Source organism: Hemicordylus capensis, chromosome 3, assembly GCF_027244095.1.
Source record: "Hemicordylus capensis ecotype Gifberg chromosome 3, rHemCap1.1.pri, whole genome shotgun sequence".
NCBI lineage: Eukaryota > Metazoa > Chordata > Lepidosauria > Squamata > Cordylidae > Hemicordylus > Hemicordylus capensis.
Genome location: NC_069659.1, coordinates 353931189 through 353955859, shown reverse-complemented (window position 1 = coordinate 353955859; position 24671 = coordinate 353931189). Strand labels below are relative to the sequence as shown.

General features: G+C 50.4%; 2 protein-coding genes across 6 annotated transcripts in view; both read left to right on the top strand.

The window, feature by feature from the left end:
* Positions 1 to 98: 98 nt before the first annotated feature.
* LOC128351919 (zinc finger protein 845-like) lies at positions 99 to 15629 on the top strand. 5 transcript variants are annotated; one of them, XM_053311976.1, is made up of 2 exons: positions 99 to 680; positions 12711 to 15629. In XM_053311976.1, the coding sequence occupies exons 1-2, from the start codon at positions 455 to 457 to the stop codon at positions 15080 to 15082; spliced, it is 2598 nt and encodes an 865-aa protein (XP_053167951.1). In that variant the 5' UTR covers positions 99 to 454; the 3' UTR covers positions 15083 to 15629. The 5 variants fall into 5 exon arrangements, with proteins under 5 accessions (XP_053167951.1, XP_053167950.1, XP_053167949.1 ...); XM_053311975.1 differs by having other exon boundaries at positions 12708 to 15629; XM_053311974.1 differs by lacking the exon at positions 99 to 680 and adding an exon at positions 793 to 1293 and having other exon boundaries at positions 12708 to 15629.
* Positions 15630 to 18070: 2441 nt separating this feature from the next.
* Positions 18071 to 24671, top strand: part of LOC128350638 (zinc finger protein 665-like) — a 36113-nt gene continuing 29512 nt past the window's right edge. Inside the window, exons 1-2 of the mRNA XM_053309026.1 lie at positions 18071 to 18257; positions 18796 to 18830. Coding sequence (XP_053165001.1) covers positions 18071 to 18257; positions 18796 to 18830 — 222 coding nt within the window. The remainder of the gene's footprint in view (positions 18258 to 18795; positions 18831 to 24671) is intronic.

The following is a 24671-nucleotide window of genomic DNA, read 5'->3' as shown; positions in this document are numbered from 1 at the left end:
GACTGCTGGCGCTTAGAATCAAAAAGGTTGCAGAGCAGCCTGAGTTGGCATTCAGTCACTGTTAGGTCCAAGCCAGGCTGAAGTGGGGGTCACACTCTGGAGCGCGGCGGAGGGGGGGGGAGAATGGCTGAGCCTGCTGTCAAGGCACCTTTGCAGGCCCCACTCAGTCTTGGCGATCCAGCAGCAGCAGCATCTTGCCGGGCACCAGGAGAGGACCTGGGGAACTAGTGGAGGAGAATACCCCCGGCTTGGGAGAGGGCTCGGAGGAGCATCCACCTCCTCCAGGGGCTCAACGTTGGACGTGATCCGCATTTTGAAGGGCCTCTGCAGCCAGTTTCCAGACTCGGGAAGAGTTAACCCCGCCCGCTGAGAATCCGGCTCAGAGCCCGCCAGATGAAGGCGAGGCGGAGGAGGAGGAGGGCCCAGAGTCAAGGGGGCTCGGCCCCGGCTCTCCATGGGCAAGGGGGGCCCCTCCCCACGGCTGGCAGAAGCGCCTCTTTCCGGCCAGGCAGGCTGCCACCCGCTGCTGCCCCAGACAAGAGCGGCTCGGCGGGGCTTGCACGGAGGAGGCCGCCCCTCTCGGCCTGCCCGGCTCTCTCTCTGCAGAGGCAGCCGCCGCCCTCCCTCCCTGCTTTCTGGGCCTGCCGCCTCCTCCTCCCCTCCGCAGAGACAGCCAGAAGGTGCGTGTATGTGACGGGGGGGGGAGAGCTTGTGCGGGGTTCCCTCCCCCCCCTTTGCAACCCCCCCTTGCAGATTTCGGGGCCGAGGAGGGCTTTGAGATCTGGCCCACGTGGAGGGCAGGGAGGGAGGGCTCTCAGTCTCTGCACATGCCATTGGGAAGGGACCCGAAGTGTGCCCCCCGTTCCATGGGGCCCCGGCCCCCCAACCCTGGGTCCGCACACACACGCCGCCCAGAACGGGGATCCCGATGTGCGTCCCGAGGGAAATGGAGACCTTGCTCCCCATTTGCGGGGGGGGGGAGGGTTGAATGCCTGCCTGCCTGTTGTTGAATGTTGCTCTCTGCGCTCTCCCTCGCGCCGCCGCCTCCCAGCCTGCGCCTTCCTATCCTCCCGGGAGCAGCCCTGCTTTCCCCGAGCAGCCGCCGCCGCCTGATGGGTTCTCCTGCCGGGTTGAAATCTGAGCTCCACCTTGGGCCCCCCATCCAACCCCCCCCCCCACCCTGCAGTTGCCCGGCCAGGAAGAGCAGCTGGCAGCTGGTTGCGGGGCTGCAGCTCTCCAGGAAAGCGGGGCGGGACGGAACAGAACAGAAGGCAGCGAAGCCCTCCTCTCCGGGTGGGTGAGTCGCCCCCCTTGCTCAGATTAGCCCCTGCGGGCGCCTCTCTGGAAGGCGTGGGGCGAGGGAGCCTCCCTGCTGTGTCCTCCTCCCCCCGCTTGGTTTGTGCGTGGTCTCTAGACTCACTGAGGGGTCTGTGGATCCAGCCCGGTTGGGTGGCCTTTGTTTGCCAATGCGCTCTGGCCCAGACCCAGACCTGCCGGTTTGTGCGCGCAGTGATCAGTCGCCAAGGTGTGTGGATTCTCTGGGGCTTGTGGACCTCCACCCCCCCCCCCACGAGCGGGCGAGAATATCGCTGTAATCTGTTTAATTTGAATGTTGCCTTCTTTTTCTTGAGGAGAAAATTGTTGTGTGTGTTTTTGGAAAAAAAGATGAGCAGCTGAGCTGCCCTAGTCCTTCACCAGTGCCCCCTTCTACAAAAATGCCAAGAACCCCACCACCACCCCCAAACCCCCAATGCATATCAAGGGCCCCTGTTCTGTGCAAGGTTCTTGGGCTTTTCTCTTCTTACCCTTCAACTCACTTTGGCCTCTGCGAGTCCTTCTTGTAGCAGAAGGAGCAGGAAGGACAATCCACTTGTGTTTCCTCTTTCCCGCATTTCTTGGGGTTGATTCCCAGAACATTTCTAATCTTTCAGAATAATATTTGGGTGGTGTGTGGTGTGTGTGTGTGGGGTGAGTGGTGATTTTTGATCTGGACTCAGGTTCTGGCTTGCTGAATATGGGAGCACTGGTGTTGGATGTGGATGGGGCTCGTTCCTGGGTCCACTTAGGCAATCAGTCAGACACAAGGATAGGGAATTATTAATTGAGGTTTATTGCTACGGCAGTCAGCAATAGGTAATCAATAGGCTAACGCTCTCAAACCGATTACAGTTTGGTTACAGGTGCATCTTACATTTATACAGACAAGCTGAATGATGCTGACACCCTAGACACAGTATACGTGGCAATAAAATGGTGGTCTAAGTATCTAGTACGCATGCAAATGATTCATTGTTCATCGGGTGATTACTCCTTATTTGGTTATATACTGTCTTCTGGCAGTGGGAACCTTAGCTGTCTTAGCAGGTTTCATAGATACATTTTAGCTGGAGAGAGATAATGATGCCAATCATGAGAGGCAGTGATGTCCCTGAGCTGGGCCAGGTTTCTTTAAGTTAAGATGAGCTTTTTTCCCCTGAGTCGGAGATCCTCAGTGAGGGTAGTGGACTGCTCATGCCCGAGACAGAACTGGACCATGTGACTTGAAAGTAGGCAGATCCGCCTCCTAGCCCCAGTTCCAGTTCTGTCTCGCTCGGGACGGGACATAGGAGAGAGCTCTGCTAGAATCTTTCACTTATAATTGCTACGCTTTGCCTTGCTTCACCTTCCTACTCTCCTTCTCATTTGTGCAAGGGTGGGAAGGGAGTCGTGCTTCTTTCGATCCCCAAATTTAAGGTAACAAATTCTTGGTTTTTCTTTATTAATTCGGCTTAATTGGCTTCGTTCAAATTAGCGCGACGGTTTTTTCTTTATTTTCTTCCTTTTCATGGAGCTGGCACATGCCAAGGAGTTTCTCCAGGGGTCCCTCTCCGAGGGAACCCCGCCACCACAGGACCTGGGTAGCACACTCTCCTCTATTGCGCCTAAAGCGGCGCTCTCTAAGCTTCCCGCCACGGTAGTAGGTCCCTCCGCCCGCGCTTCGGCGTCTGGAGCGGCTGGGGAACGGGCTTCAGAGCGGCCCCCGTCCAAAGCCCTCAAAAAGTCAAAGCATATTGGCGAACTGCCTAAAAAGAAAAAGAAAAAGGCGAAGGAGGCTTTATTAAAAGCGGAGGCTGGAAAATGCCTTAGTGAGCGGCTCCTCATTCAAGCCGTTTGTCGGCAGTCGAAAGTGAAACTGGGGAAAAATGGCTCCAAAGCAACAGGGAGCTCGAATAAACGGCCCGTTTTAGAGGTGGTTGACCGGAGCCCGGTGGGCACGATCCCGGCAGCCATTCCTCTGCCCCTAGTGGGCTCAGTGGTTGAGGGGGAACCGGCTTGCCCGCGCAGTCCCTCCCCACTGTCGGAGCACCCCCCTGCTGGACCGGATCCTCTGGTGCCTACAGCGAATCCTGTAAGTAAGGATCCTTTTCCCCCCAGAGCCACCCAGTGGCTCAGAGAGTTTTTTAAGAGGGAGTTTACTCTTGAGCCACCTGCGGCTCCGATTTCTGGGTCCGGGCTTCAGCCTCTCCCAACGGGAAACTTACAACCCCAGCCCTTAGCCCCCGCTCCATCTAGGGGCAGGCAGCTCCATAGAAGAAGGGGGGCAGACAGACTCTCATCCCCGTCACCTGACTCCAGCCCCCGCCGCAGGGCTATTCCGCTGGCTGAAAGGGGCTTCTTTGTTCCCAGATATTTGGCACACAGACCCAAATGGAGGCGTAGGGTCTCTTCCTCCCCCCCTCTCCCCCCCTCACAGAAGAGATAAACGAAGTTTATCCACCAGACCCGTGGGCAACCTCCCCAAAAAGCATTATAATTTGCCCACTGATGTGATTAAATTGTTGAATGTTCCTAGGGTGGATCCGCCCGTGGCAAAAATGGTCTCGGGCGCCTTGGTTCTTGCTGAAGGGCAGGAGCAGCTAAAATCTCAAGAAGACAGGCGTTGTGACACACTCCTGAGAAAAGTGCATGATGCCTCTGCCTCGACTATTAAGATGGCCACTACCAATTCTATTTTTTCTCGAGCTTCGCTTTTGTGGGCGAAGGAACTGGTCAAGCTAGTCCCTCCTGAACTCCCCAAGCTTCACCAAGGCAGTAACAAGATCGCCAAGGCGTCGGCCCTTGCAGCCAACTCAAGCTTGGATTGTATCCAACATTCTTCCAGGGCCCTGGCAGCGGGAGTAGCCGCTCGCCGCACTTTGTGGCTAAAACCATGGAATGCTGATTCAAAATCCAAATTGGCCCTTACAGTCGCTCCCTTTGCAGGTGAGAATCTCTTCGGTTCCTCCTTGGACCCAGTACTAGTTGAAACTCAGGAAAAGAAAAAAGCCATGTCTTTCTCCCGCAGGGGCTCTAGACACTCCTTTCGGGGCTCACGATCTTCCTTTCAACCCTACAGACAACCACAGCTCCAGAATAACCAGTACAGAGACTTCAGACCACAGTCATTCAGAGGCTCCTCCAGACCCCAATGGCGGCAGCGATACCGGGGCAACACCAGGGGATCCACACCCAAGCAGCCATCCCCTGCTTACCCGCAACGCAAACCATGACGCCATCCCAGTGGGGGGCAGACTCGTGGAGTTCTCCTTAACCTGGCTCTCCACGACGTCAGACACATGGGTTCTGGACACTGTCACCCACGGATACTCCATAGAGCTATCCTCCTCCCCTCATCCCCACTTTATTCCCACGCCACGGTCGAACAATCCGGTCAAGCATCGGCTGATGCTTCAAGCAGTGAGACACCTCCTTTGGATACAGGCGATAGAACCCGTTCCATCCTGTCAAAGATTTCGCGGCACATACTCCATCCTCTTTTTGGTACCAAAAAAGGATGGATCCTGGAGGGCTGTCCTCGATCTCAAGTCATTCAACCGCTTCATCACCAAACGGAAATTCTGTATGGAGTCCCTCCATACTATAAAGGAGGCCGTGTGCCCAGGAGATTACCTAGCCTCGATCGACCTTTCAGAGGCATACCTACACGTCCCGATCAGGAACTCAGACAGATGTTTCCTTCGCTTCGCTTACAACAACCTACACTTCCAGTACAGAGCGTTGCCCTTCGGCCTGTTGTCGGCACCGAGGGTTTTCACGAAAATCATGGCAGCCCTGATCTCACACCTGCACCTACAGGGGGTACACATACACCCCTTTTTGGACGATCTACTAATCAGAGTGCACTCTAAACCTCAAGCCCTCAAGGACACCCAGGTATCTCTGACAGCATTACGGGACCACGGCTTTGTCATCAACCGGGGAAAAAGCCACTTGATTCCCACTCAACGACTGGTCCACCTAGGTGCATTGTTCGACACAGTTCAAGGACGGATCTTCCTTTCGGACGAGAGGAGGCAAAAGATTATATCTCAGATCCAGCCTCTCTTACACAAGAACAGAGAGGACGTCATGGTCCTGGCACAGACCTTGGGATCAATGATTGCGTGCTTGGAATGCACACCATGGACAAGGTGGCACTCCCGGCCACTCCAATGGGCATTGCTTCCCTTCCAAGACGACATAATGGCGGTCTCGCACACAAGCATCCCAATATCCAGGCGGGTGAGACACTCCCTTCACTGGTGGCTCTCGCCGGCCCTTCTCAAGGGACTTCCCCTGATGGAACCCCATCGCATAGTCCTCACCACGGATGCCAGCCTCTCCGGATGGGGAGCCCACTGCCAGGGCCGCATAGCTCAAGGCACCTGGTCTACAGAAGAAGCCCGTCAACCCATAAATTGGCTGGAACTCCGAGCGGCCCGACTGGCGCTCCTTCATTTTCAGCCCCTCCTGCAGGGACAGCATGTTCTCCTCCGAACGGACAACATGACCGTCAAAGCTCACATCAACCGTCAAGGGGGCACCAAATCCAAGTTACTCATGTCAGAGGCCGATCTACTCTTCCTATGGGCGGAAGCCAACATCCTATCAATCCTAGCAGAACATGTCCGGAGAAAGGACAACGATCTAGCGGACTGGCTGAGCCGGAAGTCGCTGGATCCAGGGGAATGGTGTCTTCATCCGGAAGTTTTCGACCAGATGTCTAGAGTACTCGGGCAGGCACAAGTGGATCTCTTTGCATCTCCAGCCAATCACAAGCTTCCCCGCTTCATCGCCAGGTACCTCTGCAATCAAGCAGAAGCAATAGATGCTCTCCACTCGCCTTGGCCAAAAGGCCTCCTTTACGCCTTCCCTCCCATTCTGATCATCAGGCAAGTCCTCAAGAAACTTCTCCGGGAAGAAGCAGAAATGATCCTGATAACCCCTTTCTGGCCCAGGAGACCCTGGTTTTCAGATCTCGTCGAACTCTCCACACAACATCCCTGGCGTCTTCCAATCTGCAGAGATCTCCTAACACAGGGGCCGCTGCTACACCCCGACCCCCAATGGCTTCAGCTCACCGCATGGAGGTTGAGCGCGAAAACCTCAGGACCAAGGGTTACCCCACATCGGTCCAAGATACCATCATAGCCGCTAGAAGACCATCAACCCAACGTGTATATCAGTCCACCTGGAAGGTTTTCCTGCAATGGGCTCGGGCCCATCGGAAAGATCCAATTAACGCAGGCATTCCAGAGGTCCTCGCTTTTCTCCAAAAGGGCCTAGATCTGCAGCTCCGCCCTAGCACACTCAAACGACAGGCCTCTGCCCTGGCCTCGGTCCTGGACATCTCCTACTCAAAGGACGACCAGCCATCTCTCCATCCACACATTTCCAGATTTCTCCGTGGCGCGACAAACCTTTCTCCGGCACCCATCAAACGCTTCCCTTTGTGGAACCTGAATCGTGTACTGAATGCTCTAACTAAATCTCCTTTTGAACCCTTGTCCTCCATTTCCCTTCGCCTTCTGTCATTCAAGGTGCTTTTCCTGGTAGCGATCACCTCCGCTCGCCGGGTATCTGAGCTGGTTGCTCTGTCCTCTAGGGACGAGTTTTGCATCTTCCAGTCTGACACAGTCACCCTCCATCTAGACCCGACCTTTTTACCTAAAGTCAACTCATCCTTTCACAGGGCTCAACCCATCGTTCTCCCTTCTTTCTGTCCAAATCCAACTCACCCCAGAGAAAGGTTGTGGCACAATCTAGATGTGCATAGGGCCCTAAAGGTGTATTTGCGCAGGACAAGGGACATTCGCAAGTCAGACGCCCTCTTCGTCTCCTTCCATCCTCCCTCCATTGGCACCAGGGTTTCTAAGGCCACTCTAGCGGGATGGATTAGATCATGCATCTCCCTGGTGTATGAAGCCCTACGTCTTTCCCCCCCCGGGGGTATTATGGCCCATTCTACCAGGAGCGCGGCCGCTTCGGCTGCCTTCTCAGCTCACATTCCCCTGAACGAAATATGTAGAGCGGCTACCTGGGCCTCTATCACGCCCTTTATCAGGCATTACAAAATCTCAAGCCTCTCTGACGTTCAAGCAGCCTTCGGGCGTACAGTCTTGCAGCAGGTGCTTTAGTTCCCTTCTTCCCTCCCTGGGACATATAATCTGTTAAATAGGCTTAGGTATGTCCCTCACTGAGGATCTCCTACTCAGGGGAAAAAGGAACATTGGTCCTACCATGAAGGGTTCTTTTCCCCCGAAGTAGGAGATCCTCAGGCCCACCTCTAATGGGAGGCAAGACTGTTACTAGGTTAAAAATAATGTTTCTTCTTCTTGGGAAGGGAAACCACAGCGGGTACTCGTTGCCGACTCTCAGGGTTCCCAGTATGTATTGCTTTACCTGTATCTTTCCTGTACGGCACCTACTAATCTTCTCTGTTAGTTTTTTTCTTTTTTCTGTTTACTCTCCTATATCTCTAGATTACCTGACTGACAAGCACAGAGCTCTCTCTCCATGGACCTTACCTCGCTCATCAGCCCTGGAGCTGGGGCTAGGAGGCGTTTCCGCCTACTTTCAAGTCACATGGTCCAGTTCTGTCTCGGGCATGCGCAGTCCACTACCTCACTGAGGATCTCCTACTTCAGGGAAAAAGAACCCTTCACGGTAGGACCAATGTTCCTTTCTAAGTAAAATGGAGTTGCTTTGGTTTTCTAAACACATCAGTATCAGGGTGGGCTTTGTGACGTTGTTCTTAAGCAACGGAAAACCGGGCTCTTGCCTGGCGTGCAGTCCAATTAACATGCCAAGAGAGTGGAGGTAACCAGTTTATTCTGCAGAATAGCAAAAGTGGCACTTTGGGAATAATTTCACAAAGCAAAAGTGCACCCCTCCTTTCTCAGAGGGGATTTTAATACATTTGACATGATTACAGCATTTCACACATGACAAGCTGCCCTCGCCTACTTTCCCCCTCCCAACCATCCCCTCCCTAAATATCCATGTTAATATCAGCCATTTCAAAAGAGCACGTTAGTGCAGTCATGTCTAACTGGCATGAGGTCATGTAGCAATGCCTAATTACCCACTTCCCCTTCTTTCCTTTTTCTCTTTTTTGACTTTAAATTTTTATTGGTTTTTGCGATAGCTTTAACATTTCAAATTACATTCATGTATCTAATTCTACATAAGTAACACTTCCCCTTTTTCCCCAGTCACTGCAGCAACCCTCATGTCAGTTGCGCTATTCTTGTAACGTCCTTTAAGCTATTTTGATCATAAAGCCCTTATCTTCCAACTGCAAGCTGCAAAGAACAAGGCAGGGGGTGAGAGGCTTGTTTGCACCCCAAATGGAGTCAGACACAAAATGGAGTCACTCTGGCCTCCTCATACCACCATCCCATTAGTTCCTTAGCAGTGGTATTCAATACAAGTGCTCCAAACGGTTTAAACAGCAAAAAAAGCATTGGATGGTGGTGGAATGGGGGGTGGGGTGGGAAGACCCCCCCAAAAAACTAGCATCAGCCAGTTACATGCATTCCCTTAAGTGGGTGTTTGTGTGTGTGTACATGCCCACATGTGCATGAATCAGATAGACAGAGACACTGTCCCATTCAGACCTTTTAGTTCAGACTTTTTTATATCACTGGATGCAGGAATTGTCCTCTTGGCAAAGCAGGGTCCACCCATAAGGCTTTGGGGGCGCGGGGGGGCTTGCAGTCTTGTCCACAAGACCAGCACAACATGGGTTACAGCCAAGAACTGTAAACCCAGGCAGGGCCCACAGGTGAGAGTGGACTACAAAAACCATGTTGCTTGAAATGTGTCCCAGGCGTCTTCCTGGCCGTTCCAAGCAGGTGCTCTTCCACTGAGCTGTGCCCCCATCCAGAGTGATTCCTTTAAGGCTGCCCAGGATGTTAGCCAAGACCTGTCAACTCAGGTGAGGGCTCAGCATCCCCACCTGGACTCAGCTACAGAATACCACTGTGAGCCTGGCTTTCCGGCATAACAGTGGGAGAAGCCCATAGTTGCCTGCTGTGTTTTTCAGTCTCTTGTTCATTTTCCAGTTCTCTCTCATTCTAGGAAGGAGCTACCAGGAGCTTAAGAACAACGTCGTAATGCCCACCCTGATACCAGTTCAAAGCCAATACCAGAGCTCCCATATTTGGCAAGCCAGAATCAGAGAGTCCAGATCAAAAATCGCCACTCACCACCAGGGCCGGATTAAGGGCAACTGATGCCCTAAGCACAGCCCAACAATGGTGCCCCCCACTCGACCCCCTCCATTGCTTAACGGACAAGACATTAAGACTCAAGCAAATTATTTACTTATACCTTAATATTTATTTATTTTTTAAAAAAGTTTTCTTCTAGATTTTTTTAAGGTAAAACAAAAAAAATGCCTATAATTTTATATAAATAGCCGCAACAGAAGGAATGATTGAGAAAATTATTTCATCTTTTACGTGAGTATTTTGTACTGCTAGAGCACAGCAATCGGTTACTGTCAAAGATTCCTGATTTTATATATTTGATGATATTTTAGACTTTGTTTTCATTATTGTTTTCTCTTTTTACTGTGTATATTCTGTGTATATTGATGTTTGATCTAAGATCGTAAATAAACAACAACAACAATGCAGAGTAAAGTTGAACATGGCAGATAAAAACAATGACAAAAAATCGACTAAAGTTGAGTGCAGCAGTGAAATGCAAGGGGGCAAAAGAAATAAAAGGTGACAATAAGGGAGGCAAAAAGAGAGTTTGAAGAACATTTAGCTAAAAGTATCGAGGGGAACAATAAAAACTTCTTTCAATACATCAGAAGCAGGAAACCTGCCAGGGAGGCTGTTGGACCATTAGACAATGAGGGAGTGAAAGGGATTATTAAGGAGGATATGGAGGCTGCAGAGAAGATCGATGAGTTCTTTGCATCCATCTTCACGGCAGAGGATATAGGGCATATACCTGTTCCTGAACCAGACTTTTGAGGGATGGAGGCTAAAGAACTGAGTCAGATAGAAGTGGCAAGAGATGATGTTCTAAACTGTCTTGAAAAACTGAAAACTAACAAATCTCCAGTGCCGATGGCATCTATCAAAGTGTCCTCAAAGAACTCAAATGTGAAATTGCTGATCTCCTTGCTAAAATATATAACTTATCTCTGCAATCAGGCTCTGTACTGGAGGGCTGGAAAGTAGCAAATGTAACACCGAATTTCAATAGGGGCAATCCGGACGTTAGGCTAACCGGCCTATAATTTCCCGGATCGCCCCTGGATCCCTTCTTGAAAATCGGTGTTACATTTGCTACTCTCCAGTCCTCTGGTACAGAGCCCAATTTCAGGGATAAGTTAAATATTTTAGCAAGGAGGTCGGCAATTTCACATTTGAGTTCTTGGAGGACTCTTGGATGGATGCCATCCGGCCCTGGTGATTTGTTAGCTTTCAGTTTTTCCAGACAGTTTAGAACATCATCGCTTGACACTTCTATCTGACTCAGCTTTCTAGCCTTCATCCCTAAAAAGCCTCACTCCATCACCGGGTGAGCATGTGGTGCAAATATTGCCCAGGTCTTGAGTTTGATCCACTTGTGGGCCAGAGAGAGCCAATGCTATAAAGAAGGCTTGTCCACAGGACCAGGCTGCTCTAAATTGGGAGTTGAAGGCGGAGGGCCTGAGAGCCGGGTCAGCGGGACGGGGAGGCGAGCAGCATGCTGCCTCACCCACGCTCCCGCCACTTGCCCAGGCCCTCTGCCTCTGTTGGGCCAGGAGCATGCTGGGAACGAGGAAGTGCTAACCAGTATTTCCATGAGATCTTTACCTGGGAGTTCTCCACGCAGCAGGCTTTACCGCAGGTTTTCTGTGAGGCTGATTGCGAACTCAAAGTTGTCCCCAAAAACTGATGCAAAATGGGGATTTTTTTTTAATCCCGGATATAAAACAAGAGTACATTCAATTAGGACCATGAAAATATTGGAAAAACCATTGAGTCCTGGAGATGGAGCTCCTAGATAGTGTGGTCTAGAGACAAATGTGAGTACTATTGAAAATGCCTGAAACCAATAGAAACTGTAAGAAAGGGAATTCCTAGAACAGGTGGGTCTGAAGTGAAAACCCATAGAGAGATGGATGGAAAAAGTACCTCACTGTGGGAGGAAAGATGGTTCCTCCCAGGCAAGAGCAGGCAAACAAACCAGTGTCTGAATGAGCCGCAGCTGTGTTTGCACTGGAATAGGTACCCGCATTCCAGAGAGGTGGAGCAGAGGCTGCTCAGGTGGGGAGGGAGAAGGCAGGTGAGAGGACAGATTCAGTGTTGCCTCGAACAGGGATTCCCAGGTGTTGTTGACTACAACTCCCAGCATCCCCAGTTTCAATGGCCATTGTCTAGAGAGTTTGGGAGTTGTAATCAACAACATCTGGGAATACCTGTTTGAGGCAACACTGGACAGATTCCAAGGAGCCTTGGCCAGAAATCCAAGGCTGATCCAGAAAAGGAGAGGAAGCCTGTTGAGCAGGATGCTCTGCAGGATGGAGTGAGGGACGGAGGCCAGTTTTCCCGGTGTTTGTTCCTGGCCGAGAGGAAGGGTCCGAGGACAGGGCTATAGGTGTCTTTTCTGTGTAGCCAGGAGGCAGATGGGCGGAGAACCACATAGCAAGAGGGAGCTCTGGGTGGAAAAGCTGAGGCTCCCGGGGGATCAGTGGTCACTCTCTGAGTGTTTCTCCCAAGTTCCAAGCTGGAATCTCTCCCAGTCCTGCGTTGGATGCTGCCAGGGACTGGGACCTGCCCCCCCCGGTGACCCCTCCCAGTGACTGCAGGACACCCCTCTTCCCCTTCCCGTCGCCAGCTGACAGAAGTATCGCTTGCTGGCTTGGAGCACGAGGCAGGGCCCCTTGTTTGCCAGCTGGGGGCTCCGAGGGAAGGAGAGAAAGGAAGCACCCAGCGGGCATAAGAAGCAGTGGCTGGGAGCAGACCAAGGGGCCCACATACCCCCTTCCTGGAGATGGGCGCAACCCTCGCTTCACTCTGCACCTGATGCCGGGGGTGTGGCAGGGCACGCAGAGGCAGGGGAGGGGTGCCAGCAGCAGCCAGCAAGCCCCCTACACTATTGTCATTAACATTAGGAGCAGCTCTTAACTTCCAGCATTTGGCACAGCATGTTCTGTCAGCAGGAAGCATAGAGCAGACTTGGTACACCTGTTCGGTATCTATTCCCGCCCATGCAATAATAAAAAAGTGGATCTAAATCCAGGTCTATTTGCAATATCTTTCCCATTCTTTCCTTAATAAGAATAACACGGCCCTCAACTATGGAAAAAGCTGCCAACTTCTTGTATGCATTTCCAACATTTCTTCTCCTAAGTTCTCCTGAAAGCATCTTTTCTGACCAGTTTTCTCTCTTCATTCCAGCAGGTGACAGTTTGAAGAGGAAGAATGAGGGGGAACCCAGCGGAGCATTATTGGGAGGTGCCAGATGGAGAAAGAGGAAACAGCAGCGACAAAAACCGAGAGGAAAATTGAGGAACAGAAATGGATCATCTGCTTCCCAGCAGGGAATCCAAAGAATGATGCAGAAGGAGAGGGAAAGAAGCCTTTGCCTGGGAAGTAGGAAAGGTTTCCGTTCTGAAACTAGCTTTCAACCTCAGTGCAAAATTCAGCCAAAGGATAAAGCATTTGAATGCTTGGAGTGTGGAAAGTGTTTCAGCACAAAAGGAAAACTAACTAGGCACCATAGAACAAACACTGGGGAGAAACCACATAAATGCTTGGAGTGTGGAAAGAGCTTCAGCATGAAAGGAAACCTTGCTAGACATTATAGAACCCACACTGGGGAGAAAACACATCAATGCTTGCAGTGTGGAAAAATATTCAGTACGAAGGGAGAACTTAATGTGCACCATAGAATACATACTGAGGAGAAACCACATACATGCTTGCAGTGTGGAGAGACCTTCAGCATGAAAGGAAAACTTGCTACACATTATAGAACCCACACTGGGGAGAAACCATATAAATGCTTGGAGTGTGGTAAGAGCTTCTGCAGGAGTGATGAACTCACTGTGCATCATAGAACCCACACTGGGGAGAAACCACATAAATGCTTAGAGTGTGGAAAAAGCTTCAGGACGAGTGGAAACCTAACTAGTCATCATAGAACTCACACTGGGGAAAAACCATATAAATGCTTGGAGTGTGGTAAGAGCTTCAGCAGTAGTGGAGGTATCATTAAGCATCATAGAACCCACACTGGGGAGAAACCATATAAATGCTCGAAGTGTGGAAAGAGCTTCAGGACGAGTGGAGAACTAAATAGTCATCATAGAACCCACACTGGGGAGAAACCACATAAATGCTTGGAGTGTGGAAAGAGGTTCAGGCAGAGTGCACACCTTACTGTGCACCATAGAACCCACACTGGGGGGAAACCATATAAATGCTTAGATTGTGGAAAGAGCTTCAGCAGTGGTGGAGATCTCACTAAGCATCATAGAACCCACACTGGGGATAAACCATATAAATGCCTGAAATGTGGAAAGAACTTCAGCATGAAAGGTAGTCTTGCTTTACATTATAGAACCCACACTGGCGATAAACCACACAAATGCTTGGAGTGTGGAAAGTGCTTCAAGAGGAGTGGAGATCTCACTGAGCATCATAGAACCCACACTGGGGTGAAACCATATAAATGCTGGGAGTGTGGAAAGAGCTTCAGGACAAGCAGAGAGCTAACTAGTCATCATAGAACTCACACTAGGGAGAAACCACATAAATGCTTGGAGTGTGGAAAGAGCTTCAGCATGCAAGGAAACCTAGCTAGACATTATAGAACCCACACTGGGGAGAAACCACATAAATGCTTGGAGTGTGGGAAGAGCTTCAGTGTGAAAGAAAACCTAGCTAGACATTTTAGAACTCACACTGGGGAGAAACCACATCAATGCTTGCAGTGTGGAAAGAGATTCAGTACGAAGGGAGAACTTAATGTGCACCATAGAATCCATACTGGAGAGAAACCACATACATGCTTGCAGTGTGGAAAGAGCTTCAGCATGAAAGGAAACCTTGCTACACATTATAGAACCCACACTGGGGAGAAACCATATCAATGCTTGCAGTGTGGAAAAAGATTCAGTGTGAAGGGAGAGCTTAATGTGCATCATAGAACCCACACTGGGGTGAAACCATATAAATGCTGGGAGTGTGGAAAGAGCTTCAGGACGAGTGGAGACCTAACTAGTCATCATAGAACTCACACTGGGGAGAAACCACATAAATGCTTGGAGTGTGGAAAGAGCTTCAGCATGCAAGGAAACCTAGCTAGACATTATAGAACCCATACTGGGGAGAAACCACATAAATGCTTGGAGTGTGGGAAGAGCTTCAGCGTGAAAGGAAACCTAGCTAGACATTTTAGAACTCACACTGGGGAGAAACCACATCAATGCTTGCAGTGTGGAAAGAGATTCAGTACGAAGGGAGAACTTAATGTGCACCATAGAATCCATACTGGAGAGAAACCACATACATGCTTGCAGTGTGGAAAGAGCTTCAGCATGAAAGGAAACCTTGCTACACATTATAGAACCCACACTGGGGAGAAACCACATCAATGCTTGCAGTGTGGAAAAAAATTCAGTGTGAAGGGAGAGCTTAATGTGCACCATAGAATCCATACTGGGGAGAAACCACATAAATGCTTGCAATGTGGAAAGAGCTTCTGCAGGAGTGGAGAACTCATTTTGCATCATAGAACCCACACTGGGGAGAAACCCTATAAATGCTAGGAGTGTGGAAAGAGCTTCAGCCAGAGTGGACGAGTGGAAACCTAACTAGTCATCATAGAACCCACACGGGAGAAACCACATAAATGCTTAGAGCGTGGAAAGAGCTTCAGCCGGAGTGCACACCTTACTTTGCATCATAGAACCCACACTGGGGAGAAACCATATACATGGTGTGGTAAGAGCTCGAGCTGGAGTGCACACCTTACTGTGCACCATAGAACTCACACTGGGGAGAAACCATATATATGCTTGAAGTGTGGAAAGAGCTTCAGCCAGAGTGGACATCTAACTAAGCATCATAGAACACACACTGGGGAGAAACCCTATAAATGCTAGGAGTGTGGAAAGAGCTTCAATAGGAAGGCAGACATTACTGCTCACCAAGAAACTCATTCATGGTAGAAACCATATACATGCATGGCACTTGTAAAGAGCTTCATTCTTATGGCTACGCTTCCTTCAGCAGTGTTTAGAGATCCGTTTTTGTGTCTGTTACGAATCAATGTGTATATTTGGTTCAAACAGATTGATGTATCTTAGTGTTTCATGGCATCTCCTTTCTTTTCGTTGTCTCTAAATACACTTCTGTGTTGGTCTGTGGCCACGGCTACTCACGAGGAGACCCCCGACTGGGAGGCTGAAGAGTAGCCTCCTGGCTCGGGTGTCTCTCCAGCATGTCTGCGCTGGTGCAGGTACCGGGGGCCACATGGCCCCTGAACTCCCCAGCCCCTGCCAGCTTCATGACGGAGCTGGCAGTTGTTTGGGCAGCCGCTGCGGCCACCCACACTGTCTGCTTGCTCTCCTCGCAAACCCCCTTGAGGCTCTTCTAACCGATCCTGAGAAGAGCCTCCTTGATTCATTTTCGTAGGCTTTATACTTCTGATAAGCCATATCAAGTTTTAGAGAATACTTTGAAAACTGGGGATTCAAAAATGTTGGGATTTTTGAACCCTGTAATAGAGGCAGGAGATTACAAAACATTTCTGAAGTCTCTACCTCCTCAATAAAGATGCTTTTGAGAAAGAAAGAAAGAAAAAAGGCCTCTGTTTCCCTGTTTCAGGGAAGGGGAGGGAGGGCAGGCCTGTTCGTGCCTGGCTGGTTTTCAAGAAGACACATAAAATAAAATGATCATGTGCGTAGAATGGTTGCTGAGAAAAAGCCTTGCTTTTCTCACCACTTCCATTGGAAAGCATGGAATGTGTGTCACTGGGTGAAAGGTTAAGCCATCAATCCCAATGATATATTATTTTAAAGCCTTAGAAAATCATCAATAAAGAGCAATCACTCCTATCAATTGGGGGATGTCTGGGATGGATTGAAGCCATTTCTGCCATTGCCCCAGACCCACTTTGAGGTGCTGCCCCTCCACAGAGGAGGGGTTCGGGGCTGCCCCAAATCTCCATTATATGCTATGGGGAATCCCCCCCCCAATTCACCATTAATACTAGGGGCACCCAACAATTGCCACCCCAGCTTTTTTGCCCCTATCCAGCCGCCCTAACACTACCCAGGTCAGTCCACCTTACCTACCCAAGCAACTAAGATGACACAAACCACCAACTGTAGTGTTGACAATAATCTGAAAAGCCACTGCCTGCCAGCACAGCACACACAGAGAAGAAGCAGACCTGCTCTGCTGCTCCTGCAGGATGGATGCACACACAATAACGCCACCCCAGTGCCTGCCCACTGAGGCCACCACAGACAGAAGTAGACCTGCTCTGCTGCTCTCCTCCTGCATCATGGATGCACACTACAGCCGAAAAAGCCAAGAAGGGGTCCAGGCAGGGGACCAATCCAAACAAAAACCAAGCAAGCACAGACTAGCTACTAGCTACTGCTGCACCAACATCACACTACAGCTTAGCACACAGCCAGCAGCTGCTGCCCACACAAGCCAACAAGACCTAACCAGACGGCGCAAGGCAGTAGTAGCTAACCCGTGTGACGACGCAACTGCAAGAAAAACAGGGGAGGGCATAATTATGGGCAGGCAATTCTAACACAGATAGAAACTACTGGAAGGAACTACCACCAGTCTACACGTAGTGCAGCTGATAGGTCAGAGAGAGCAGAGCAACACTCACCCGCTGGTTCAGTAGTTCTCTCAAGTTCTCTTGTCCAGTGTCTTCATCTCTTTGAGTGTGGAGTGCATGCCTTTTGCCTTGCTTGGGGAAAGAAATGCCTCTGTGTCTGGTCCACCACATCTTTGCTCTAGGACACAGAGGCCCAAGGCAGGTGGTGGTACCAGTGTGAGTGCATGCGTGTTTGTGTTTGTTTGGCCAGGTGTTGTGTGTACATGTGTGTGCTGCTAGTGGCTAGGAGAGGGGAGGGGAGGGGGTTTCTGAAGGGACACTTGATATGTGCTTCGGTGGCCAGACCAGGGGTAGGTAGCTGTGGAAGGGAGGATGGAAGGGTGATGAAGAGGAGGGAGGGATGGATGAGGGGAGGGAGAGAGAGATGAGGGGAGGGTTGGATTGGATTGGGGGAGGGAGGGGAAAAACATGCAGACACAGACAGACAGACACTACACTACAGCAAGCATCCATCATCCACACAGACAGTAGTAGCCTAGCATCCATCCACACAGACACAACAGAAACAGCCTACACACATACCCACAGACCCCCTTTCTCTTCAGACAAGCTCCCTGCATCAGCGGTACAGGCAGGGGACCACGTTCCGGCTGAACGTGGTCCTTAAGGGGATTATGTAGTCCGGAGCAAAGTACTGGAGAATCCGACGGAAGCCAGAGATCTTGTCCACCTGAAACGGCTGGTCATTAGTGGAAATCATCTCCCCTATGAGGTGGGTGAGGTGATGATGGTCAACATGAACAGTACGCTTGCTGCCTGACACCTGTGTCCACCGCTGGGCTGGCAGTGTAGCCTGCTTTTTGGCTGGCACAGGCACACTCCCCTTGTCTGCCCTACTGGCAGGAACACCAGCTGCACTAGCGCTGCCAGCGGGGCCAAGGAGAGCTGGGTGATGACGCTCCATGTCTCGCCACATGGGCGTAGTACCCAGCTGCTTGGGATCCTTGCTCCGACTGACCTGTTCCCTTCAGTGGATGCAGTGGGCATGGTTCGGGGCATTTTCAGGCACCTCAAAATGCCACCAGACACCGCTACCCTTGGAGGCCTCCTGGGCACCCCCTTGGGCCTCTTGATTCTGGGTGAGTGCAGTCCGGGGGGGGTGCCGCTGCCTGCCCGCTGCTGTCACCCACCCCCCTTCCGCCCTGCATGGAGGAGGAAAGGCCTGGCTCCACTGGCAGAGGAGAGGCAGGCCTCTCCAGTACCTCAGAGGACCCTTCCTCATTGGAGCCAGAGCAGGAGGACCCACCACTAGACTCCAACACAACTGCCCGGGCTTCATGAGGGGGGCCCCCAATGATTGGAGAAATAATAGGGGGAAGGGCCCCAAGAGGGAGGGGGAATCTGGCTGCGTCTCTGGCAGCCGTAACATCCTCCTTGCCCTCTGCCTGCTCTCCCGCACCACGAGTCTCCACCACCACCACCACTGGTGGTGCACCTGGCTCCAAGGGACCCGCCACAGCCCTAGTGCCTCGGCCTCGTCTGGTGCTGGCAGCAGGCTGGGGGAACTCCAGCCTGCGCCTCCGCACAAAGCCCTCAGCTGGGACAAAGAATTCCTCAGAGAGAGGACTGGGGTACCATCAGGCTCATCCCCGCGTCCTCTCCCTCTCTGCCCCACAGGCACAACCGACCCCGGACTCTCCCACCTCTGCCTGGTAACCTTATGTGAGGCCTGGCCTGAACATGGCGCTCGCGTTGCTCAGACATAGTAAAGGTGGTGGGAGACTTTAGGAGAAAGGCCAGAAAGGGGCAAAATAGTTTTAAAGAAGGGGGGAAGGCCAATTAATTGGGAGGGAGAGATTCTTTAGGGAAAAAGCCAATTGGGGGGAAGGGAAGACTTTTAGCGGGGGGGGGGGAAGAGGCCAAATGAGGTGAGGGAAGGGGGACCTTTTAGTCTGGGTGCAAAAAGCCAATTGTGGAGGGAGGTGAAAATTTTTTAAAAGGGTGAGACCCCTGGGTGGCGCAGGCAGTTACCCTGAACAGGTGTAGGAGTTGGGGCAAGCTTTGTTTTTTTTGGGAAAAGAGAATGGGGGGAAATTATGCAGAGCACCTACCGGGGAGGGACAGAGTCAAAGCTTGGGGAACCTAAAAATCAAACAAAACCCTTTTTTAAAAGTGAGAATTGAAGTTTTAAATTTCTGGGGGTAACAATTTATTTGCTAAGCCTAGCCTATTTAAAATGACCCCTTTAACAAAAGTCTACCTACCCACCCACTCCACCCAAAGCAAGCAATACAATAAAGCAATCAACAATAATAACAATAGCCTGTCTGGGTGGGGGGGAGGATCTGGAAAAGGTGCAGAAGAGGGCAACCAAGATGATCAGGGGCCTGGAGCACCTTCCTTATGAGGCCAGGCTACAACACCTGGGGATATTTAGTTTAGAAAAAAGATGACTGTGGGGAGACATGATAGAGGTTTATAACACTAGAAGCAGGGATCATCCCATGAAATTGATTACCAAGAAATTTAGGACCAATGAACGGAAGCACTCTTTCACAAAATGCATAATTAACTTGTGGAATTCTCTGCCACAAGATGTGGTAACAGCCAGCAACCTGGATAGCTTTAAGAGGGCTTTGGATAACTCCATGGAGAGGGAGAGGTCTACCAACTGCTACTAGATTGAGGGCTAGAGGCCACTTCCACCTCAGAGGCAGGATGCCTCTGAATACCATTTGCAGCAGGGGAGTGACAGCAAGAGAGAGGGCATGCTCTCAACTCCTGCTTGTGGGGTTCCAGCGGCATCTGGTGGGGCACTGTGTGAAACAGGATGCTGGACTAATTGGGCCTTCGGCCTGATCTAGCAGGACCGGCCGTTCTTATGTTCTAACCTCAGACTGTCTAGCAGGCATTTTATTTCCACTCCCATTTGCAGAGACCACCTACGATGCCCATCTCCCTGTTAACCCCCCTCAATTTTCACTTCCGATACTAGCCCAGGTTGTAATTTACCAACATTACGGAAAACAATTGCCCCAATAAATAGATAAATGTAGATTATATTGAAAATAGAATAATCATCGCTACATGGTGATATGAGTACCTCATATAAGGCAAACTGATAAATAAGATCTAAAGTCTATCCAACAGCAAAGCTATATGCATAAGAACAGTAGAGTACATCCAATGAGAGAACGAAATGGAGAAACAACAGCACTCCGGTAATCACACTGTTTGGAATGTCTTTTTCAAAGGTTAATGAGAGCTCATCTATTCTTCCAAGGATATCCTTAAAAACCTCTTCAAAATTTCAATGCTGTGGAAGGAATCTTTTTCATGGGAGACTGCAGGGCTTCTCCTTTGACGTGACAATTCTATAAATATGTGCCCAGATTCACCAGTATATGAATTAGTACTACCATGATGCTCTCCTCATTATATAATAAATAAATAGCCTCTTAGCCCAATTGACAAAAATATTCATCACTCCTCAAACATATTGAAGATCCCTGACAGAGGCGCTCTAACCCCCTGGACCTTGGGAACCCAGCCCGTGGCCTCCAATGGACTGCAGAGGGGGCCTCGGGGGGGCCTCATGCCGCCACCCCGTGCCTGCCCCACTGCGCCAAACTGTGGTGATCTTACTTTAGTTACTTTGCTTTAGCTGCCAATGTGTGTGGGGGGGGCAGGGGTGAGCCAAGCTTGCCTTCCCCTGCCCCATGGCGGCAGTGCCCCAACTGGCCACTGGGTCTGCCTCTCTGGCCCTGCCCAGCTGTCACATATCAGGCCGGCCCAGCCGGCAGGAACCGGTGGTGGTGGGCTGGCTTGGTCCGGACGCAGAGAGGAGGAGGAGGTGGTGGGCTGGGCCGATGCGGCCACTACCAGGAGTGCAAGCCAGAAAGTGCAGGAGGGGGCAGAAGCAGTAGGGAAGCGGCCGGCCGGGCATGCCAGTGTGGGCGGGAGGGAGAACAGTGTGTCTGGTGGGGGTGGGCCGGCTGGAGGCGCAGAGGTTCTGTGCCCAGCCCAGCTAGTTGTTATTAATGCGTCAAGTGTTGTATCTGTCTCCTTTGTATTGCTCATCAGAGACCAAAATAGAACTGAACGGAACGGACCTAGGCTTCGAAGGGGCTAACTTCTGTGGCTAGCTTCTAAAGGCTAGAGCAGGCCCTTAATCCCCCCCCCACTGGAGGGAATGGCCTGCTATGCAGGGCCGGATTATGCTAGTGTGGGGCCTGTTGCATATGTTATGAAGGGGCCCCAAATTAAAAAAAATGCACATAAATATTAAAACATAAATCATTTACTTGCATAGTAAAGTAATTCAATTTTTTCATTTGCCTAGTGCCCCCCCCCCACCAACCACCCCATGCCTCCACTCAGCTGAGCCAGCCAGTCAACAAACTTTGCAAAACACACACACACACACAGTTGTGACTCCTGACCATGGGTTCTCCTTTGGAGTTATTTTCACAAACCAAAAGGGGGTGGGGAACAAAACTCTGAATGTTTAAATTAAAAGGTTCTCAGGAATTCTGTACTTTGAGAAATCTGAACCTATTAGCAATTTTGGCACACAAGAGGGGATGTTTGATTCCAATGTGTGCAGAACATATTGGATCCCAGCAGCCATCACATTAAAAGGGTCATTTGACAATATTAAGAATCTATGTTTAACCTCTTGTGCAAGCCTGACAGGAAAGCAGATGTATATTTAAAATAGTTGATGCATTGCAAATGAATGTGATTATGATGAGGTGCATTAGCAACTTCCATGAAAACAGAAGTATCCAAAAGACAATCTTTTGGCAGGATATAAGTGACCTTACCCAACAAGACCATAATATAATCTCCCTCCAAGCTCCCCTCAATTGATCCACTAAACTTTGAGACTCCTCTGAGTTACTTCCAGCTTTCTTTTTCCTCTTAAAGGTACATGTTCTCATTGTTTATTTTTACCCTCTCCCAGTCAGTTGGAAAACGCTGGCAACATTCAACTAGCATCTTCTTTAGCTTCCTTTCTTCCGCCCAGCATTGATAGTTAGTTGTTTTTCAATCTAAACTGCTTTTATTTCTTTTACTCTCTGTGTGTATGTTTTTAAAAACTTTTACAGTTTAAACAAATAAAGACCAACTCCCTGGTGATTAAGTTATCTTTGAGACCCCTTTGCAAGCTATCTGTTCCTATTGTTGTTCTTACTGCTCCCTCCCCGTGCTGCTTAACATAATAGATAACCCAATCAACACCATGGTGCCAGGAAGACCTTGCTTAAATGCCCTCAAGCAAGGCGACAGAATGGGCAGCAGCAGGCAATGAGGAGAGTCAGAGAGCACCAATTAGAGATCTAAAGAAGGGGCAGACATTCAAGCCAGGCGTGCGGGGCCTTTGAAAACACGGGCCCGTAGCAAATGCTACATTTGCTACTATGTTAATCCGCCCCTGCTGCTATGGCTTGCATGCTTATTAAACTCTGCTTCTTGCAGCATCTTTCCAGGGCTTGCCCTCTTCCTCCTGCTCTCTGGATTGAGGAGTTCAGTCTCTGCAAACTCTGGCTCCAAAAAGGATGGTGATTTCCTCAAGAGATCCTTATACAGCCGGGGTTCTCACACTCGGGTCTCCAGATGTTGCTGACTACAAGTCCCATCATCACTAGCCACAGTGGCCTTTGCCACTGTGACTGGGGGTGATGGGACTTGTAGTCCAACAACATTTGGGGACCTGTGTCTGAAAACCCCCGTTACACAGGATTGTCAAGATGTCACCAAGTTGAGTTGGACAAAATGAAAGCAATGTTGAGGAACGAGATCTTTCATTGATCTTGAATCGAGGGTAGAGAGCTGGTCTTTTGGTAGCAAGCATGACTTGTCCCCTTAAGCTAAGCAGGATCCACCTTGGTTGCATACAAAAGGGAGACTAGAAGTGGGAGCACTATAAGATATTCCCCTTAGGGGATGGAGCCGCTCTGGGAAGAACATCTAGGCTCCCGGTTCCTTCCCTGGCATCTCCAGAGCCGAGAGAGATTCCTGCCTGCAACCTTGGAGAAGCCGCTGCCAGTCTGTGTAGACAATACTGAGCGAGATGGACCAAGGGTTTGACTCAGAATATGGCAGCTTCCTATGTTCCTTTGTTGATGCAGGATTCTATCGTTTATTGATACTGGATGGAACCTTGTGCCACAAATTACCTGGAATAAATACAGAGCGCTGCATATTTTCCAAGAAAGGGAAGATAGTGCCCTTTCCTTTCCATGAAAGGGAAGATAGATAGATAGAAAAGAACATAGCGAACAGGGATAGCAAACAGGACGTAGGAGTTTTGTAGGAGTTTAGAGGGAAGTGTGCGGGGGAGCCTGGAACAAGCTCCTGCGATCACAAGGATCACAAGGAGCCTTGTGGAGAAGAGAACGTAAGTACATATCCCTCCCTCGTATCCCTCATATTCTTGGGAAAGGCTGTTTGGACAGTTAAATAGTTGACCGTTACAGCTGAGACCTATCCTTCTAATAAACTATCTAATAAATGGACAATAAACTCTCTAAATACTGTAAACAGCCAACAAAAACAGTATGAAGACAGAAGGTCAGCAGGGGAAGGGGCACCTCCCAGTGTATTGCACAGAGTGCCACATGTACGACTATTTGCCCCATGGGCAGAAGTCATGGGTGTGCGCTCGGTGCAAGGAGCTCCTGGCTCTCAGGGAACAAATCCGTTCTCTTGAGACCAAGTGGGAGGATCTGGAGAAGCTCAGAGAGACAGAGAGGCATGAGGACGAGACCTTCAGGGATGTGGTAGAGGCATCCCACTCCAGGGCTGGTAGCTCCTCTGCTGTCAGGGAGAATGGAGGTCTTAGGCAAGGAGGACATCGGTCTGAGGAAGAGGGAAATGCTCCTTTAGAAGGGACCCCTTCCGTGGATGATGAGCCCATATCCTCTCGCACAGGGGATACTCCTCTGGGGGGTGGGGGCCTTCTTGTAGTGGGTGATTCAATCATTAGAGGAATAGAGATATGGGTTTGTGACCCACGCGTTGACCGCACGGTGACTTGCCTGCCTGGTGCAAAGGTTGCGGACATTACGCAGCGTCTAGACAGGCTCTTAGGCAGTGCTGGGGTGGAGACAGCTGTCGTGGTGCACGTCGGCACCAACGATGTGGGGAAATGCAGTCGGGAGGTCCTGGAAGCCAAATTTAGGCTGATAGGTAGCATTTTGAAGTCCAGGACCCCCAAGGTAGCATTCCAAGAAATTCTACCTGTTCCACATGCAAGTACAGTGAGACAGGCAGAGCTGAGGGGTTTCAGTGCATGGATGAGACGATGGGGCCGGGAGGAGGGGTTTAGATTTGTTAGGCACTGAGACACATTTTGGGGCAAGCAAGGCCTGTACAAAAGGGACGGGCTGCACTTGAACCAAGATGGAACCAGACTGTTGGCGCTTAAAATCAAAAAGGTTGCAGAGCAGCTTTTAAAATGACACCTGGGGAACAGCCAATGGGAGCTGGGCAGTATCCCGTTTGGCAAAAGCCATCCTTTAAAGTGTGAGGCTGCAAAGAATTCAAAT